The 18,240-nt window shown below is 42.5% G+C and overlaps 1 protein-coding gene across 2 annotated transcripts in view; it reads left to right on the forward strand.

Moving 5' to 3' along the window:
• The window catches only part of ARID2 (AT-rich interaction domain 2), a 157,422-nt gene that overhangs the window by 136,230 nt on the left and 2,952 nt on the right, over positions 1-18,240 (forward strand). For both annotated transcript variants that reach the window (XM_068276588.1, XM_068276590.1), the window contains exons 16-20: positions 7,218-7,369; positions 10,001-10,139; positions 11,286-11,368; positions 17,436-17,550; positions 17,660-17,751. In XM_068276588.1, coding sequence (XP_068132689.1) covers positions 7,218-7,369; positions 10,001-10,139; positions 11,286-11,368; positions 17,436-17,550; positions 17,660-17,751 — 581 coding nt within the window. The remainder of the gene's footprint in view (positions 1-7,217; positions 7,370-10,000; positions 10,140-11,285; positions 11,369-17,435; positions 17,551-17,659; positions 17,752-18,240) is intronic.

Here is an 18,240-nt window from a genome sequence, read left to right on the forward strand (position 1 = left end):
CTGAAAGCCAGACCCCGCTGTAATAGTCTATTTCATGTAGGACGGGGCAGTCTGCTGTTTCTACCACAGCCATCACTCTCTGGTGGCCAAACTATTTGCTGTCGGCACTGTTATCCCTAGGCATGATCTGTGTTAATGTGGGTATGACCTGTCCTCCTAATGTAGATAGTAATAGGGAGACTGCAGACTTTTTTCCTATCAAATTAACATTATTATTTTGTAAGAACTTTAAAAATTCTGTACTAAACTGGGAGCAACAGCCCAACCTATATAAGCGATGGAACACACACACACACGGACACACACACACACACACGGACACACACACACGGACACACACGGACACACACACGGACACACACGGACACACACACACACACACGGACACACACGGACACACACACACACACACGGACACACACACACACACACACACGGACACACACACACACCGCTCCATTACTATGGCTATACTTACCCCTCTCTATACAGTAAGTGTACTGTACAGTGCCTCAGACTATTATGTTCCTAGAAATGACTGCACAGGCTTACTATCTGGTTGTTAGATTCCTTTGTTGTGTGGTGCATATGGGTCACACACCTAAAATTGACACAAATAGCATTTTGTCTAGCACCTGAGGGGATGGCATGATGACACACTGCACTTCCTGTATGGAGAGAGGACCTATATGTGACCTGTGCATTGAGGAGGACTAGGCACTATATATTACTGGCAGCTGGTGGAACCATGAATACTTGTATGATTACCTTCTAGGGCAGGGAAGGCGAACTCCAGTCACCAAGGTCCTCTCACATTTTTGGCACAGCTCAAATTACTTGATGGGGCTAAATCGGTAAAAGTGTGGTTCATAAAGTAAAACCCCTTTTTTCGTTCATCCTAAACACTGACATGGATATGGCCCCCGAGGACTGGAGCTGGACTCCTGTGTTCTAGGGTGAACTGGTGCCCAGTGATGGTTCCACTGCCTTAAGGTGGCCATACACTTTTGCAGCAGATTCAACCATCAGGGCTGGAACCCACAGGAGCGCTTTTGGCAGCGTTGCGATACGCTAGCACTTTGCCAAAACGCTGGGCCAATGTTAATGGATGGGGCAACTTCCACAGGAGCGTTTGCGTTTCCCAGAAACGCAAACGCAGGACGTGCAGCATTTTGGGAGCGTTAGCGCTTCAATGTAAAGTATTGAAACGCTAGCGGAAACGCTCAGCAAAACCTAAACTGAGCGGTTTTGCTAGCGTTTTGCGGTTCAGCACACTGTAGCAAAATGAAAAATAATTCACAGGACCAATCAGGATAAAAACGCAAAACGCTACGCTACCTCTGAGCAAAATAATACAATGTTGCAAAACGCGTCCGCAAACACGCATGAATCCGCTTGCAAACCGCTCAGACAAAACTCTAGCGGTAGCGTTTCGCGTTTGCTGTTTTCAGTGAGTTCCAGGCCTCAGATAGATTTCTGGCAGATACCTGTCAAGTCAAATCTGACAGGAATCTATCTGATGTGTGCCACACACTTGAAACAGATTTCCAATAGATTTCAGAATGATGAGAAAAACGAGTTTGCAAAGCCATTTCAGAGCGATTTTTAAAGGACTGTGCCTTTTTGCACATTTCTTTAGGAAAAAAAACGTAAAAAAATGGTACCAGCTGCACGTTTTCAACTTATTAAAAATCAACACGCTGCAGTGAGAACATACTCATAGGGTGACACTTCTGTAGCCCTTTGCCAAACGCTGGTCATTGGCGAACTGAGCGTAATCTCTCACAGCGTAAGGGCCCATTAACACTTGAAATAGTCAAAACGGTAACGCTTAGCGATTAGCACGGTAAAATCACTGTATACTCCCGCGATTCTCGATGGTCAGTCAGTGCTTTTATAAGCACTGTTCTGCGATCGCTCCAGAATCGCGGCAAAACGTTGCAGGCAACACATTTTACGATTGTCGTTAATCGCAAAACGCCCGTGATTGGCAGTACTCGCGGCAGTGAGATCACTGCCATTAGGTTTCTATTGCGCTAGCGCTTCGTCGATTAGCAGGAATCACCCGCTAATCACCCTAGTGGGAACGGGCCCTCAACCAGTCGATACTGAGCTTGATTGACTCAGTTTTAAGTGAAAATTGCGTGGAAAGCCTGAAATCAAGCTCATCTCTAGTCACAACGGCTGAGAAGAGAAAATTAGAAAAAACCTGGTGATGAACTGACTTTGGAAAGCTGAACATATTTTTTTTACTTTTGCTTTGTTTTGATTTCAATGTTTGAAATCTTACAAAATTAAATACATATTGGGGAGTGAAACCCTACTATAAATGGGCTTAAAACTGAAAAGAGGTCTGTTTGAGCCAGAATTCATCTGCTTTAATGGGTTTTATCAGGCTTTTATGCCTCGACTAATTCTGTCAATTACTCCTTACTTATCCAATCTATCTAAAGCCGCATCTACACGCGTAGATGCGACTCCGATCCTCCTTATTGAGCCGAATAAGATCCGACAGGACGGATCTTGCTTCCGCCGATTCCCTGCTCGCTCCCCGCGAGGGCACAATGGCAGGGAATCGAGCGGAAGATAAGCGGCGCCGGCGGGGACGAGCGGGGAATCGAATGCAGCGCGGGGACGCAGAAAAGGCGATCCGGCGGCTAATCGAGCCGCGGGATCGCAGCCTCATCTACGTGTGTAAATGAGGCTTAAGTGTGGAGACAAATGTTGAAGCAATCAGGCAGCACTATTGTCAAAGCCTGCGCTAGATGAGGATAGATCTGTAAAAGCAATTTTAAGCCTACAGGACTTTCTTCTCTAATGTATTGCAATGTCTTTTTATAAATACTGCACAGTGTTTAGTAAAATGTTTTTCAGCAGGTATACATAAGAAACAAAAACGATGCTTCAAAGAGTCATTTTTGTATTACTTCACATCTGCTGAGCAGATCAAACAAAACATAAAAACTCATAATAGAAAGAAAACTATATGCGGTCTCCCAACCAAGTCACTTGGATACGATCTTTGGTTTGGAAACTCTGGTGGGTAGCTGCAGGATTTGGCACAGTGACCCTTGTACAAAACAGCTGCAGCCGGTTCTAGATGCCTCCTGCATCCCAACTAAAAGCAGACCTGAAGTGATAAAAAGTATGATGAATTGTATGCGTAGTAAGGATAATGAATAGAACATTAGTAGCGAAGAAGAGTCATATTTTTATTTTCAGTTCTATAGCTTTTTCAATAGCATTGCATCATACTGTCACAGTTGCAGTTTTAAAATCCACACTCTGTCTTTTAAAGGATACCAGAGCCGAAAAGGTTTGGAGAATCTGGGGATGGCAACCGCACACCCTGGCTGCATGCAGTGGCCATCAGGACAGCTCCCCTTACATGCCTGCTCCCCCTTTAGGCTATAGAACAAAGCAGAAATAATGACCCTTTAAACTTTCCTGTAGTAAAACCCGGGCTGTGGAGTCGGCACAAAAATCTTCCGACTCCTCGGTTTATGAAACCACAACTCCGGGTACCCAAAATGGCTCCGACTCCTCAACTCCGACTCCTTAGTCTAATACTTAACAGGGCTGTATATTTTGTTCAAAAATCATCCGACTCTGGGTGCCCAAAATTGCTCCGACTCCAACTCCACGGCCCTGGTAAAACCTTATCTCCAGCTTTCTCTCACTTTATTTGCTGTTTAAGTGCTTCAGAAAACAGGACTGTAATCGACCCAGTGGGTCTAATAGCTCAGAGAAGCTTTTTTTGCATAGATGATGTTTTTTTTTTCTCCTCCTCTTTTCTTTGCTACTATGTTTTATTTCTTAGCTGTACTACACATACAGTTCATTATCTCATAAGTTTATTTTCACTTCAGGTTTGCTTTAAAGAGAACCTTAAAGAGAACCAGAGGTGTATTTAAAGAATGTTATCTGCATACAGAGGCTGGATCTGCCTATACAGCCCAGCCTCTGTTGCTATCCCAAACCCCACTAAGGTCCCCCTGCACTCCCTCATAAATCACAGCCGTGCTGTGAGGCTGTGTTTACATCTGTAGTGTCAGTCTCAGCTGCTCCCCCGTCTCCTGCATAGCTCCGGTCCCTGCCCCCATCCCTTCCCTCCAATCAGCAGGGAGGGAAGGGATGCAGGCAGGGACTGGAGTTCTGCAGGAGTCGGGGAGAGCAGCAGACTGACACTATAGAGATAAACACAGCCAGCTCTGACAAGCTATTTGTCAGCAGCGTGGCTGTGATTTATGAGGGATTTCAGAGTGCAGGGGGACCTTAGGGGGGTTTGGGATAGCAACAGAGGCTGGGTTGTATAGGCAGATCCAGCCTCTGTATGCAGATAATATTCTTCAAACCCACCTTGGGTTCTCTTTAACTCTAAGAGTTTCACTTACCTGGGGCATCTACCAGCCATCTTGTGCCCTCACAGTCACTCATGGCTCCGCCAGTTCCCCTCCGCCAGCTAGTTTCGTTTTTGCCAACTCTAAGTCGGCGTGCTGCTTTGCGTACCTTTGCACACATTCCCGCTGGTGCAGCAAGCTATCGCGGAAATTAACGCGTACATTTGAATCTTTATGCGTTGCACCTGTAATACATAAAAATGTACGTGTTAATGTCCGCGATAGCTTCCTGCACCAGCGGGAATGCGTGCAAAGGTACGCGTGGCGGCCCGCCGACTCAGAGTCGGCAAAAAACGAAACTAGCTGGCGGCGGGGGACCAGAGGAGCTGTGAGTGATTGCGAGGGCACAGGATGGCTGCAGGGGGCTGGTAGATGCCCTAGGTAAGTGAAACTGAGTCAAGGTTCCTTTTAATGTGAGATGGCAGTGCTCCTTGCAGCCACTCAGCTATCTTGCTGTACATATTAGATTGCGGAGTATAAGCATTGGAAACAGCAGTTGCAGTGGCCCTCTTGACACTGCACCTCATCCTGTTACGAGGGAGTTGGATGGGGAAACTGGGAAATCAGCCAGCAGTGGCTCGTGAGTATACTGAATGGCAGTATCCAAGTAGAATGTTATACATATGTATGTGTAGTGGGACGTTTGCAGATTTTTCTCAGTCACATATTGCTTCCACAGACGCTGCATGCATCATTTGAGCATCCATAGTACTGTCTTTTTAGTTAGTGTGCAGGCGGTATCCAGAAAAGTTACAGGACAATGGACTTGGCACCTTATTGATTAGCATTCCTACCAGCTGTCCACTGAGTTTGCAAAATACCACTTGTATGGTGTGAGTTTTTTTAGTAGGTGTGCATTCATGTTTTCATGCCCATGAGCCACAAGCATTGCCAAACCCAGATGATACGGTTCTGCTCCTAAACTAGAGGGACTGTTATGCTGGGAATACACCATACAATTTTCTGTTAGATTTACCTGCCAGATAGATAATTTCCAACATGTTGGAAATTATCTATCTAACCATCTATCTGCCTAGCAATTAGGCATTGTTCTACTCAGCAGGAGAAAATTGTATGGTGTATTCCCAGCATAAGACACTGTTGCCACTGAACGTAATTTTGCCTTCTTAATGCTAGGAATTCACGGTACGTTTTTGTACCATGTAATCAAGCTGCTGATGGCTCGATTGATAAAATCTGACGTGTCCAATCACCTGCCGGATAGATTCCGCGCTCGATACCGCGGGCAGGACTATGGAAGAAAACGAGGAGAAGATAAGAAGTGCCCGCGGGGATGAGCAGTAATCTATCCAGGCGCCCGCGGGGACGCGCCGGAATCGATCGAGCAGCTCGATTACATGGTACAAAACGTACCGTGTATTCCTAGCATAAGACAGAAAGCATTTGTGATAATTCAACTTTAAACAGTTCACCCCCAAGGCTTTTTACCCTAACGGACCAGTGCAATTTTCACCTGCCAGTGCTCCTCCATTTTATGCCCTAATAACTTTATTACAACTTATCACAAGAAAATGATCTATACCTCGTTTTTTTTTTCGCCACCAATTATTCTTTCTGTGGGTAGTACATTTTGCTAAGAATTTTTTTATTCTAAATGCATTTTAATGGGAAAAATAGAAAAATAATGGAAAAAAAATAATTATTTCTCAGTTTTCAGCCATTATATTTTCAAAATTAAACATTCTCCTGTGGATAAAACCAACACATTTTATTTGCCCAGTTGTCCTGATTATTAAACTGTTTAAATTATGTCCCTATCACAATGTATGGTGACAATATATTTTTTTGAAATATAGGTTTGTTTTTTTTTTGTTCTGGCCCTAATTACAAGCCCCTATGTAGTAAAGTAAAATTAATTTTCCCTCATAAAATATAGATTAAAAACACTGAGTCCCTAAGACAACTATTTACTTTATTTTAAACTGTGTTTTTTTTTTTTTAGGGGGGGGGGGGGGGGGGGGGAGTTGGAAGTGTAGTTAATATTGTGTATGTACATAGTATGTATGTGCCTGTATGTGTAATATACTTTTTGGCCACAAGATGGCGCTAGTGAACACTCTCCCCTTATAGGAAGTGATCACTTTTTTTTTTTTTTTTTTTTTTTTTTTTTTACATTTTGTTAAACTGTGACAGTTTCCTGTTTTTGTGAATGGACGTGGCCGCTGTTCGCGGTTACGCCCATTCATTTCAGGCGTTGCGATTGGGTAGAGGACTGCTCGGTCCTCTTCCTCAATCACTTAACACGGGATCCCGATGGAAACGGCGGTGATAGCAGCGCGCACACGTGCGGAGCGGCGGCAGGAACGCGCAACGTATTAAAAGATCATGTTGCCGTTAACAGGCTAAAGCATGACATTTTAATACGTGCGATTGTCAATAAATGGTTAATTGACTAATTGTGGTTTCCCATGAAGCATCACTCCTGAATATGCAAATCTCTTTATGCCCCTAAAGGAAAAATTACATTTAGCTTTGTTTTTCAATAGAGGGCTTTTTGGTCTTTCAGCCTTTTACACATTCCAGGTGATTCTGGGTCACCATGAGCTGTTTGGGTATTCCTTTGCCACTGAACAAAGTTATTTTTCTAAATTGTCCACTTGTAGGATTTGGTAGTAGAAACAATATTTAAAGTGTGCTTTTTCTTAAAGCTATAATAGTAAAAACTTCATGAGCTTCTGAGGTTTTCTTGTATCGTGCATAGAACCGCATTATTTTGTTTAGACTTAGCTGTAACCCATGCACTTTCTCTGATTCTGCTTGTTCTTAATAGATGTATTTGTATTACTATCCCTATAGAATACACCTGTGACAACTATATCAGCATTACAAGTACAGGGCCACATAGTTGGCGCTCTCTCTCCATACCCCATCACAGCAACAGGTCAAAAGCTGGAGCCAGTAAAGAAACCAGGACAAAACTTTATGTGCTTGTGGCAGTCGTGTAAAAGGTGAGTACAGCTCGCGGGCTTCAACCAACACTACTGTGGTTATTGTTCATGTAAAGAAAACTGAATACAGGTTGTATTTTTATATAATCCTTTACATTTCTGTTAAATGGAATGTTTTATTGCTTGCCTTATGGTTGAGCATATCTTAAGCCAAGGTTTCAGAAACTATTTTACTGCTTTATTCTGTAGCGTAATAATCCATTTTTTATTGTCAATGACAGACATGGTAGAAGGACAGAGGGTAGACATTGGTGTGGATAATATTAACTTAGTGACTGGTCTACATTCTAGGCCTCATTTCCACACAATTGCATCTCTAAAGCTGACATAGGACCTGTGATGATGCTGATTTGCATCCAAATCTCACTACCGCGTCAATGCAGGCAAAAATGATGCACCCCACACACACCTGCATGCAATTCGGATGCAGCCTCTTGATTTTAATACTGTCATTCTGGATCTGAATCTGCTTTTTAGAATTCGACATTTGAGGAATGATTACTGAAATGATCCCCAATAAGCACTTTCAGTTCTCCAATGTTTGGTAAAAATTAAAAGCAATTACATGGTTGGTTTTTATAGGAAACACCTCTTCCATGCTTCAGTTTAGTGCTTTACCCCAGTGTTTCTCAAACCTGTCCTTGTGACTCCCCAACGGTGCATGTTTTGCAGGCGACCTTACCTATGCACAGGTGGGGTAATTAGTGTCTCAGCTACAAGGAATCCACCTAGCTGAGACACTAATTACCCCACCTGTGCATAGGGGAGGTTGCCTGTAAAACATGCACCGTTGGGGAGTCACAAGGACAGGTTTGAAAAACACTGCTGTACCCTTCTGGACTTTTACTAAACTGCATGTGGAGCTCATATCTCCAGTATAACTTAAAACAACGTTCCAGGATTCAGTGGTTATATTTACCCAGGATCCTATTAAGTGCTGTTCACTTTTGCACAGTCTTATTGGGATGTAATGGTCCAAAGTCAGGGACACATGACTGCTGCTGTTCATGTTTAAATGGACACCATAAAGGTCTTTATTTCAGTAGTATGAGAATGTTGGTCTTTGTGTGGACCCCTAGCCATTTACTTATTGTTAAGGTTGATATAACTGGTTTAGGGCTAGTTGCTCCAAAAGCAACGCAGACCATGACAAAACCACTTTCATGGTAGGGGAAGATGTTATGCATAGCTTTCTCAGGTACATTTATTACTGCTAGAGGTGGTCAATTAGATGAACGTAAATTCTGGATTTCTGTGAAATTTGGATGCAGCTTGGAACTCGGCCAAACAAGCACAGCTGCTTCATTTTTTTTCTGATACAGTGTTAGTGTAAGGACTATAATCTTCTTTTTCTTGTGATACTACAAATTAGGGGATATTGTTGGCCAAGACTTAAGCAGGCCATACACTGGCCCGATTTGCGCCCGTTTCGACAGCAGATTCGATCACTGGGATCGAATCTGCTGCCAATCGTTCACGCTACACGCCGAATTTCGATCCATTTCGTCCGATCCCGTCGATCGTGCCGTGCGGAAAATAACCGTCGATCGCCCGCGGGTAAAGAGCGCATCGCTAGCGGCGTTCGAGTGCCCGACGACCGACGCAATAGAGCCCGCATACATTACCTGCTCCGCCGGCGCGACTGCAGTCTCCCGGTCACCGCTGCTCCGTCTGCGCTCTGGTCTCCAGGTCCGGCATGCCTCACTTCTTCTAGCCCGGCAGGAAGTTTAAACAGTAGAGCGCCCTCTACTGTTTAAACTTCCTGCCGGGCTAGAAGAAGTGAGGCATGCCGGACCTGGAGACCAGAGCGCAGACGGAGCAGCGGTGACCGGGAGACTGCAGTCGCGCCGGCGGAGCAGGTAATGTATGCGGGCGGGCGGGGGCAGCAGCAGCAGTACCACCACAACAGATTGTGAACGGTTTCAGGCTGAAATCGGTTCACAATCTGTTTGCTGTAAAGGTAGCCATACGATCCCTCTCTGATCAGATTCGATCAGAGAGGGATCTATCTGTTGGTCGAATCTGATGGCAAATCGACCAGTGTATGGCTACCTTTAGGCAATATTAATCTCACATTCGTATTACAAACTTTTGTTCATTCTGTCCAAAGCTCAAATAAAAATGTTGGCAGGGGCATCCCTTTTTAGGTATGCATAGTTGTCACTTATTGGGATAGCACACATTGTGTTCCCTATGAATACTATACATCTTATGTACTGTTTTGCATGTGTATTAAATGTGTATCAGGGTATGAGCACATCCTTTAGTCAAATTGCCTTTTGAAAAGATTATTCTAATATTTATCTGAAAATATGTTTCTATTTTTTAATCTCCAGCACAACATGGATAAGGCCTGAGACCCGCTGGCAGTGCTTTCCCTAAGCGCTAGTGATTCCAAAGGCTCTTGCTAATGTAATGCTAGGGGATGGGGGGTTAAAAAAAATAACAGTGGGTTCCTGGCCTAAACCTGTGAATGTAACTAGTCAAACTGTTTGGTATTTTGCTGTAATGTATCAGTTTTACAACACTAAAGTTGTTAACATATAAATGTTTACGTGCATTTTTAAAATTGAAAAAGTTCTCTGTTCCTCTACAAACCAGATGTGTACATATTTTGTTTCCCCTTGTAAGGTGGTTTGAAACGCCCTCCCAGGTGTTTTACCATGCAGCTACTGAGCATGGTGGCAAAGATGTGTACCCTGGGCAGTGTCTTTGGGAAGGCTGTGAACCCTTCCAGCGGCAGAGATTCTCTTTCATCACCCACTTACAGGTGAGCAGCCCTACAATGCAATGATCTGTATAGTGCTATTGCTGAAGCAAAGCATAAAGCAGTCCGGCAGGCGTGTGAGCAAGCAGTCCAGCAGGCGTGTGAGCAAGCAGTCCAGCAGGCGTGTGAGCAAGCAGTCCAGCAGGCGTGTGAGCAAGCAGTCCAGCAGGCGTGTGAGCAAGCAGTCCGGCAGGCGTGTGAGCAAGCAGTCTGGCAGGCGTGTGAGCAAGCAGTCCAGTAGGGTCCGGCAGGCATCTGAGTAGTAACACCGTTTGAAGCCCTATAATTTAAAATGAAATCACTTTGACTATAAAGGGCTGACTTCACTAAAATCTTTTCCACAATTTTCTCTTTTTACCTACACGGCACCTAGTAAATAAAAGTTACTAAAAAGTAGGTTTAAAGAGTGAAATCAAATTTTAGGTGCATTTTTAGATTTTATTTTTAGTATTCATTTGCTTTCTGGAGACTGGAAAATTTATTTTTTTGATGAAGTGGTAAACAAAAATCTGAGAATACCGAGAAAAAACATTGTATGAAGAGTTTAGTCTCTGTAGGTGTCTCGTCTGAAAACTGATCTATTGTGGTAACAGCCTGGTGCTGAATGATTTCTGACATCTTGGTGCTTCATGCCTATATGTTCATTTTTGTTTGTAGCTAAACATCCACCTTCTCATATTGTTGAGCAGGACAATGTATGAATCTCAAAATGCTTTTAAGTGTTATTGACCAAATCTTTTAAACGGCAACAGTGTAAATATGGTAATTACTGGACATCTTGTATGAGCTGGACAGCTTTCTTCATTTGCCCTTAGTTCTGCTTTAAGGGCCCTCTTCCACTAGCAATCGCTAGCGTTCACGCTGAACGCTAGCGATTGCTGAATCACAATTACCGGCGATTCCCCGACGTTCGCGGCCGCGATTTTGCTATGCACTGCATAGCAAAATCGCGGCAAATATCGCTCCGCCGCGCGTTCACGTTCCCGGCAAAAACGAATCGCGGTAGTGGAAATGACCTACCGCGATTCCTATGTTAAAAAGCAAACGTAGCGGTTTGCGTTTTTGCGATTCAGCCAGCGCAAACGCGCTGGTGGAAAAGGGCCCTAACCCTCAAGCTTTCTTTAATCCTGTGTAATTGTCTGTTTACAGGACAAGCACTGCTCAAGAGAAGCTCTGCTTGCAGGTCTGAAGCAGGAAGAACAGAATCAAACGGGGAATCCAAAATCTTCCAAGTAAGGGTTATTCATGTACTTAACTTCATGCAGCGATGCAATTCTTGTGTGTTTCTACCTTATGTTCTGCAGGGGATACGCAAGAACTGGAGTGAGTAAAGGTAGCTATGGTTACCACCATGATTCTAAAATGCATACTCTGCAGCAGGGGCACATTGAAAATGCTTATTCTGCATGGAGGCTCATGGAGACTAGGCTTAGGTTATCGGGTGGTAACAGTGTTTGGATTATTTTTGCAAGCACAAAAAATGGGCGGTAGACATATCTGTGGTCATATACATATATTTTATTTTTAACACTAAAAGATGTCTTCTTTTTTATTTATTTTTTGTTAGGGGTTTATATGACTGATGCGATTTAATTCCACCTTCCCCCAACTCCACAAGGGGTCAGTTACCTGATAAATAATGCTGCAGTGACAACTGCTTCTACCTGACAGAAATACAGTCCAGCATCCATTTACTCCAAAAACAACTGTATGGGAGCCAGACTGCATTTTAGCCGTCCAAAAGACTGGGCCACGGGGCCATTCCAGTTAAAGGAGGGGGCAGAAAGGAGAATAGGGGGGGGAAGTGGTGAGCATCAGGACAGCTCACCATGCATGCCTGCTCCCCGTTTCTCATATTTTTGGGGGGCTCTGGTATCCTTTAATGGTACATTAAAATATTATACAGAAATTAGGTTGTTTGCCCTGCTGAGGGCCAGTCAACCATACCAATTGTAAATTGTACTTTCTAAAATGGTATGTACCTTTTGATGATATATAAATAAAGGAAATTACAATAGTGACAGGGTTGAGTATAATGAAAGGAATAGGAATGCAGGACATGGCTACTGCAGCCATCTGCGCATGGACTGTGGCTTTTTGACAGTATTTCATGTCTCAGATTTATTGTAAATTCTCCATTGACATAATTAGGTGCTGTCAATGCAGTATAGTATAGTTCCTCAGACTGCGTCTGGACTTTGGTAGATGAATTGTCCATCGCAACAAGTCCTAAAACAGATCTGTAACGTCTGGAAAAAACCAACCAACCACATACTACAATCCTCATTTTCTGAGCCCCTCATTTGCCTCTACAGTATAAGTAGATAAATACTTTATCTGCTTACATAACACATTTATTGTACTGTCCATGTTTTGGTTTCAGTGAAGTTTGTATAGTAAATGAAGAGAATTATGTTCCTGGTGGGAACCATGTCTTTTGCCCACAGTTTGAGGCTAAATACTGATGCCATTTCTTCCCTTAGCTTTTTTTTCTTTTCTCCTCCAATCGCTGAGTCACCTCAGCTTTGTTTGTAAACACAAGTGAGCAGAGGATCCTGTTGCAGCTAGGCAGGGAACTAAAGGGAAGAGGAGGAATATAGTATAGATAAAAAGAACCCCCAGCATGCAACTAAATGGCAATGGCTATTAAAGGGCCAGTGCTCCTTAAGGTATGTGATAACTCCAAACCACAACAGCAGAAAAACTTTTGAAAGTTTTAAATGCAGGATTAGTGCCTTTATCACTTCATACACTCCGACCAGGGGACAATCCCTTTTTAAGTGACACTGAAAAAACTTATAATATTATGGCCTCAATTCTGGTAGGGTTATCAAACAAATTACCTCATGTGAGGTAATTTATCTCATGAGGTAATGACATTTAGCAATCCTGGTAGGTTTTAGTCATGTTTTATCTCATGAGTTAAATTACGAGGTAATTTACCAAGTAATTTACCGAAAAATGGCTATTCTCATGGAAATTAGGAGGCATGTTAGCACATAATTTACTTATCAGTTTAAGACCTGCCTGTACCTGGAGGTAAAGTCAATTTGTACGCATTTTGCAGTTTTTAGTGTTGTTCCTATTCAGTCTCTGTAATGAAAAAGAATAGTAGAAATAAAATTCCAAATATTTACTGGATTTTTTTTAAGGGATGCCTATAAATATAGTTTTCATAGGTTGCTACATAATCAAATACACCTCCCCCTCAAAAAAAAAAAGAAAGAAAAAAAAATCTTCCAAAGACTATCCTAACTTATGGAAGACAATTAAAGACTACTATTATTTTTTACTGCATGCTTACCGCTGAAATACCTCATGTTTTACCTCACTATATGCATTTACCTCATGATCAGAAATTGAGAAAAATCTTTCAGAGTTGCTAAAAAAAAAAAAAAAAAAAAAGAGGAAAATGCCTCGAGGCTTTTAATCTACAAAAAAAATATTTACCCCACATAGGTACCAGAATTGATGCTAATTAATTGTATGTGTAGTGAGGATAATTAACTACCTGCTGACCGCCCTACGCCAATGAGCGTGGCCGCGGCAGCAGCACTAACGCCAATTGGCGTCAAGTCCTGGGGCTCTGTTTAGCAGGAGATTGCGCGCAGGCTGCACACGCATCTCCTGCTTGGGGGGCGGAGCTTCGCCCCACCTGCAGTCCGCTCGAGAGACTGTTAGACAGCGTAATCGCCGTCTATTTACATGTACATCGCTGCGATCGGCAGCAGCACTGTACTGGGGACAGCCATGTGACACTGCTGTCCCCTCCATATGCTGGAGAGTGATCGGCTGTCATAGGCTGAAGCCTATGACAGCCGACCACGCTGGCTGGCAGGGGGAGGGAGGGAGGGAGGGTGCAGGGGAAGAGGGGAAAAAATGTATTAAAAAAATATGTAGAAAAAAAATAAACCGTGGAATGATCAGACCCCACCAACAGAGAGCTCTGTTGGTGGGGGGAAAAGGGGAGGGGGGGGGGATCACTTGTGTGCTGTGTTGCTTGGTCTTAAAGCTGCAGTGGCCAATTAAGTAAAAAATAGCCTGGTCTTTAGTGGGGGTTTAACACTGTGGTCCTCAAGTGGTTAAAGCAGCATGGTCAGCCATATTATGCCAGAAAAAAATATATATAACTAGATAACTACTTGCTCTACTTACATAACCAATATATTGTGCTGTCCACGTTTTGATTTCCGTAAATTTTATATAGTAAAGAGAATTCTGTTCCTGGCATTAGCCATTTTGGTTCCCCTTGAACTGAAGTCAATCCTGATGTAATTTCCTCCCTTACTCTTAAAGTGGACCCAAATTAAAAATACAAGATTTCAGAAATAAAATCTATTTTCTAAATTATAATAATAAATAGCAGCCTTTTTTCAGCTGCATGATGACAAATATAAAATATTTTACATTTATTGGAGGAACCCCTCCCTTCCTTTTATATTGCCGGCATTTTTCCGGCAAACTGGTGGAGTAGATGGTGTCCGGCAATGGAGGAATTGCTAATGGCTGCCACCTGTATAACCCTAGGTATGAAAAGAGAAGGGTGAAAAGCATGCACTGAAATGCTCAAATGTTTGAAGGAGTGTTTATTTATCTTTGTACGTGTCAGAGTGCTGCAACTAAATATTTTTAATAAAAAAGTTTGGTTTGGGTCCGCTTTAAGTACTCACCTTTTTTTTTTCTCCTCCAATCTGCTGTGTCAAAGCTAACTTGCTTGTAAACACGTATGAGCATAGCCATCAGATTTTAGCTCAGCAGCTTCACTCTGAAATGCCCTCACCCAATAAGTGAGGAGCAGGAATGTGGGAGGGGTGATGACAAGCTTCCTTCTTCGGTGATGGCGAGAATTGAGCCAGGCTGACTGTGAGATAAGATTTATTATAGCAGAAAGATTTCTAAATAAATTTGGAGTGCTTGCATCATTTTCTAATATGAAGTCTACAAACTTTATTCTGCATTTTAAACAATGAAGCAGAGCTAATGGCCCTTTGAACTTCTCTGCATTAAAATCTTATTTGAAGTTGCCTTTCATTGTTTCTTTGATGTATTAGTGATTTAGAAAATAGCATTGCTCTCTGACAAGCTCTTTTGCATAGATAACAAGTGAAGTTTCTTAACTCTTCTTGTATGGAAACAATATGAGACTCATATCTGTGCTACTAATGTTCTATTTCTTAACTGTACTACACATACAGTTCATTATATAAGTTTATTTTCACTTCAGATTCCCTTTAAAGGGAAGGTTTAGGCAGCGCTTAAAAAAAAAATCCAAATCCACTTACCTGGGGCTTCCTTCAGCCCGTGGCAGCCAGGCTGTGCCCTCGGTGCCGCTCCGCAGGCTCCCGGTGGTCTCCGGTTGAGAGCCCGACCTGGCCAGGCCGGCTGCCAGGTCGGGCTTCTTCTGCGCTCCACAATGCGTTCTGCGCCTGTGCAGTACAGCCCGGAGGACGTCGGATGACATCAGCGCGCACCAATGACACGCATTGTGGAGCGCAGAAGAAGCCCGACCTGGCAGCTGGCCTGGCCAGGTCAAGCTCTCCACCGGAGACCACCGGGAGCCTGCGGAGCGGTGCCGAGGGCACAGCCTGGCTGCCACGGGCTGGAGGAAGCCCCAGGTAAGTGGATTTGGATACATTTTTTTAAGCGCTGCCTGAACCTTCCCTTTAAGTGCAGATATAGTCCCCTCATTCATTAGGGCACTAAAGGCATTCCTTTTAAACTTAATCATGTCCAAAACATAAATTATCCATACTGGCTTTTTTAGATCTAGAATTTTTATTTCCGTATATACATTCTAAAATGGTCATTAACAATTTCTTTGAAAGTTTGCCATTTACTTTTAATGTACTTGCCCTGTAATTTACTAACCCAGTCTACCAGTCTTAAAGTTAGCCTTTTTAAAATTCAAAGTTTTAGTTGTCCCCTTCTTCACAATACAATAGTAGGTAAAATGTTACTATATTATGTTCACTATTTCCCAAGTGTTCGAACTTGCACATTATTGGACATTAGGTATAACATCTGGTCTATTGTTGATGTAAAGCTACATCTGTAAGTTTTTTTGAAAAGTGTCTTTGTAGCCTTTTCATTGCCTCCTTCTTTAAACATAGTTGTTTAGTATACAGATAATGAATACAGGTGATGAAGTGCTGTGTAACTCTACATTTAGGTCTACTCTTTCAAGTGAATAATCTGTTACTAAAATACATGTGTGCAAGACCTTGCATGTTTATGCATTTAATGATTAAGTCCTTGTTTTTATTGCATAATTTTCTATTCACAAACCGCTTCTTATTTCCAGAGTCCAGGCTCTCAACATGGCATCCATATACCAGGGGTACTTTAGTTTGGTTTAGAGAGTACTTAAACTTGTTATAGTCAATATATTATATCACGTTTTGAGATGAAAAGAGGTGATAAACCTTATATAAATTAATCTGAAGACGTATTTATAGTTAAAGAATGTTTGAAAACCATTTATACACAATTGTAGAGTACTCCTAAGCAATATGTATGCGTCAAGGTAGGCCTGAAAGATAAATCGAATTTAAATCGAAATCGCGATCACCAAGATCACAATTTCAGAATCGTCAAAGCGGCAAATATCGCGATCACGTCATTTCCACATGGGGAAGTTTGAAGAAGCGCCTGCAAACTTTCCCAAAGTCCCAGTGTGTGCGGCCCGCAGCATTGGACATACCTTCCATCCTCTATCGCGCTCTTGTGCTTGGCAAAACTTCGGGTTCCTGTATGTCACATGAAATACAGGAAGTATGCTGTGCATTAGAGCCTGTAGGAGGCGAAGTGGATAGACAGGCATCGCTGGACTCGTGCTTGAAGCTATGTCCAGAACTGATGCAACATGGGGGACAGAGGAGGCACAGAGAGAGACACAGGAGACACAGAGGGGGCACAAAGAGAAACAAAGTGGGCACAGAGACACAAAGGAGGCAAGAGAGAGACCCAGAGGAGGCATGAAGAGGCAAAAGGGGCACAAGGAGAGACAGGGGGAACAAACAGGCACAAAGGGGGGGGGGGGGAACAAAGCTTGATTTGAAGGAAATCGTGAATCGAATCGAAATCATAATTTTGGACAGAAATCGCTCAATTCAATTTTTTTCTAAAATCGTTCAGGCCTACGTCAAGGGGTACTTGAGATGACGCTACCAGCACCAGGGGTTACTTGGCCAACACGGTCATAAAGGAGTACCTGCTGTAACAATGTTAATAAATATAGGTCTAAAGCACCATTTTAAAAGAAACTTGCTTATTTTCTCTGATTATTCCCTTATTTTCCAGACAACCTTCTACGGGGACAAATCCCCGACCACAGAAGGCCCTTGTGAATCATCCAAGTGCTGCCCTCATGGCTCTAAGACGGGGATCAAGGAACTTGGTTTTTAGAGACTTTACGGTGAGTTAATTGACAGATTGCCATAAACCTTGTCTAATGAATTATTTTTTTTTTCCTTTTCAAAGTTACTACTTATATTTAAATGTCCATTTCTTTTCCAATTATGAAGGATGAAAAAGAGGGACCAATCACAAAACACATCCGATTAACAGCTGCCTTAATATTAAAAAATGTTGCAAAACACTCAGAATGTGGTCGTAGGTAAGTAAATAACTTTATGCTTTTGTGGTGTTCTGCTTTAATTTTTTTTAAACACATGACCTATATTTGATCCATATCTGATTTTCTTTATATGAAAAACTTTTAAGCACAATGCTGAACATATAAATCCTTCCAACCTCAAGAATTTATAATACTGTAGTTTTCTGCTAAATCAGGGAGACTTTAAAGTGGTTTACACTCTTAAAATTCTAATATCACACAATCCATTAAAATGAGGGTGAAAGAATGACAACTACCCTTGCCTATTTGCCAAACATTTCATCAACATTTAAGTGTAGGCAGTCCCCTACTTACATGTTCCAATCTGGGAAATATTTTGTAAGTGGAATTTGTTTATAAATTGAGTCCTGTATTAACACAGTGAAACACAGATAAATTATTTTCTTTTGGACAATTCTGAATTTGGACATATAGCATAAAGTATGTATTTTTTGTTGTTGTTGTTGTTTTCAATGTGATTTTAAAGTC

The sequence above is a fragment of the Hyperolius riggenbachi genome, chromosome 3, assembly GCF_040937935.1.
Source record: "Hyperolius riggenbachi isolate aHypRig1 chromosome 3, aHypRig1.pri, whole genome shotgun sequence".
Taxonomy (NCBI): Eukaryota; Metazoa; Chordata; class Amphibia; order Anura; family Hyperoliidae; genus Hyperolius; species Hyperolius riggenbachi.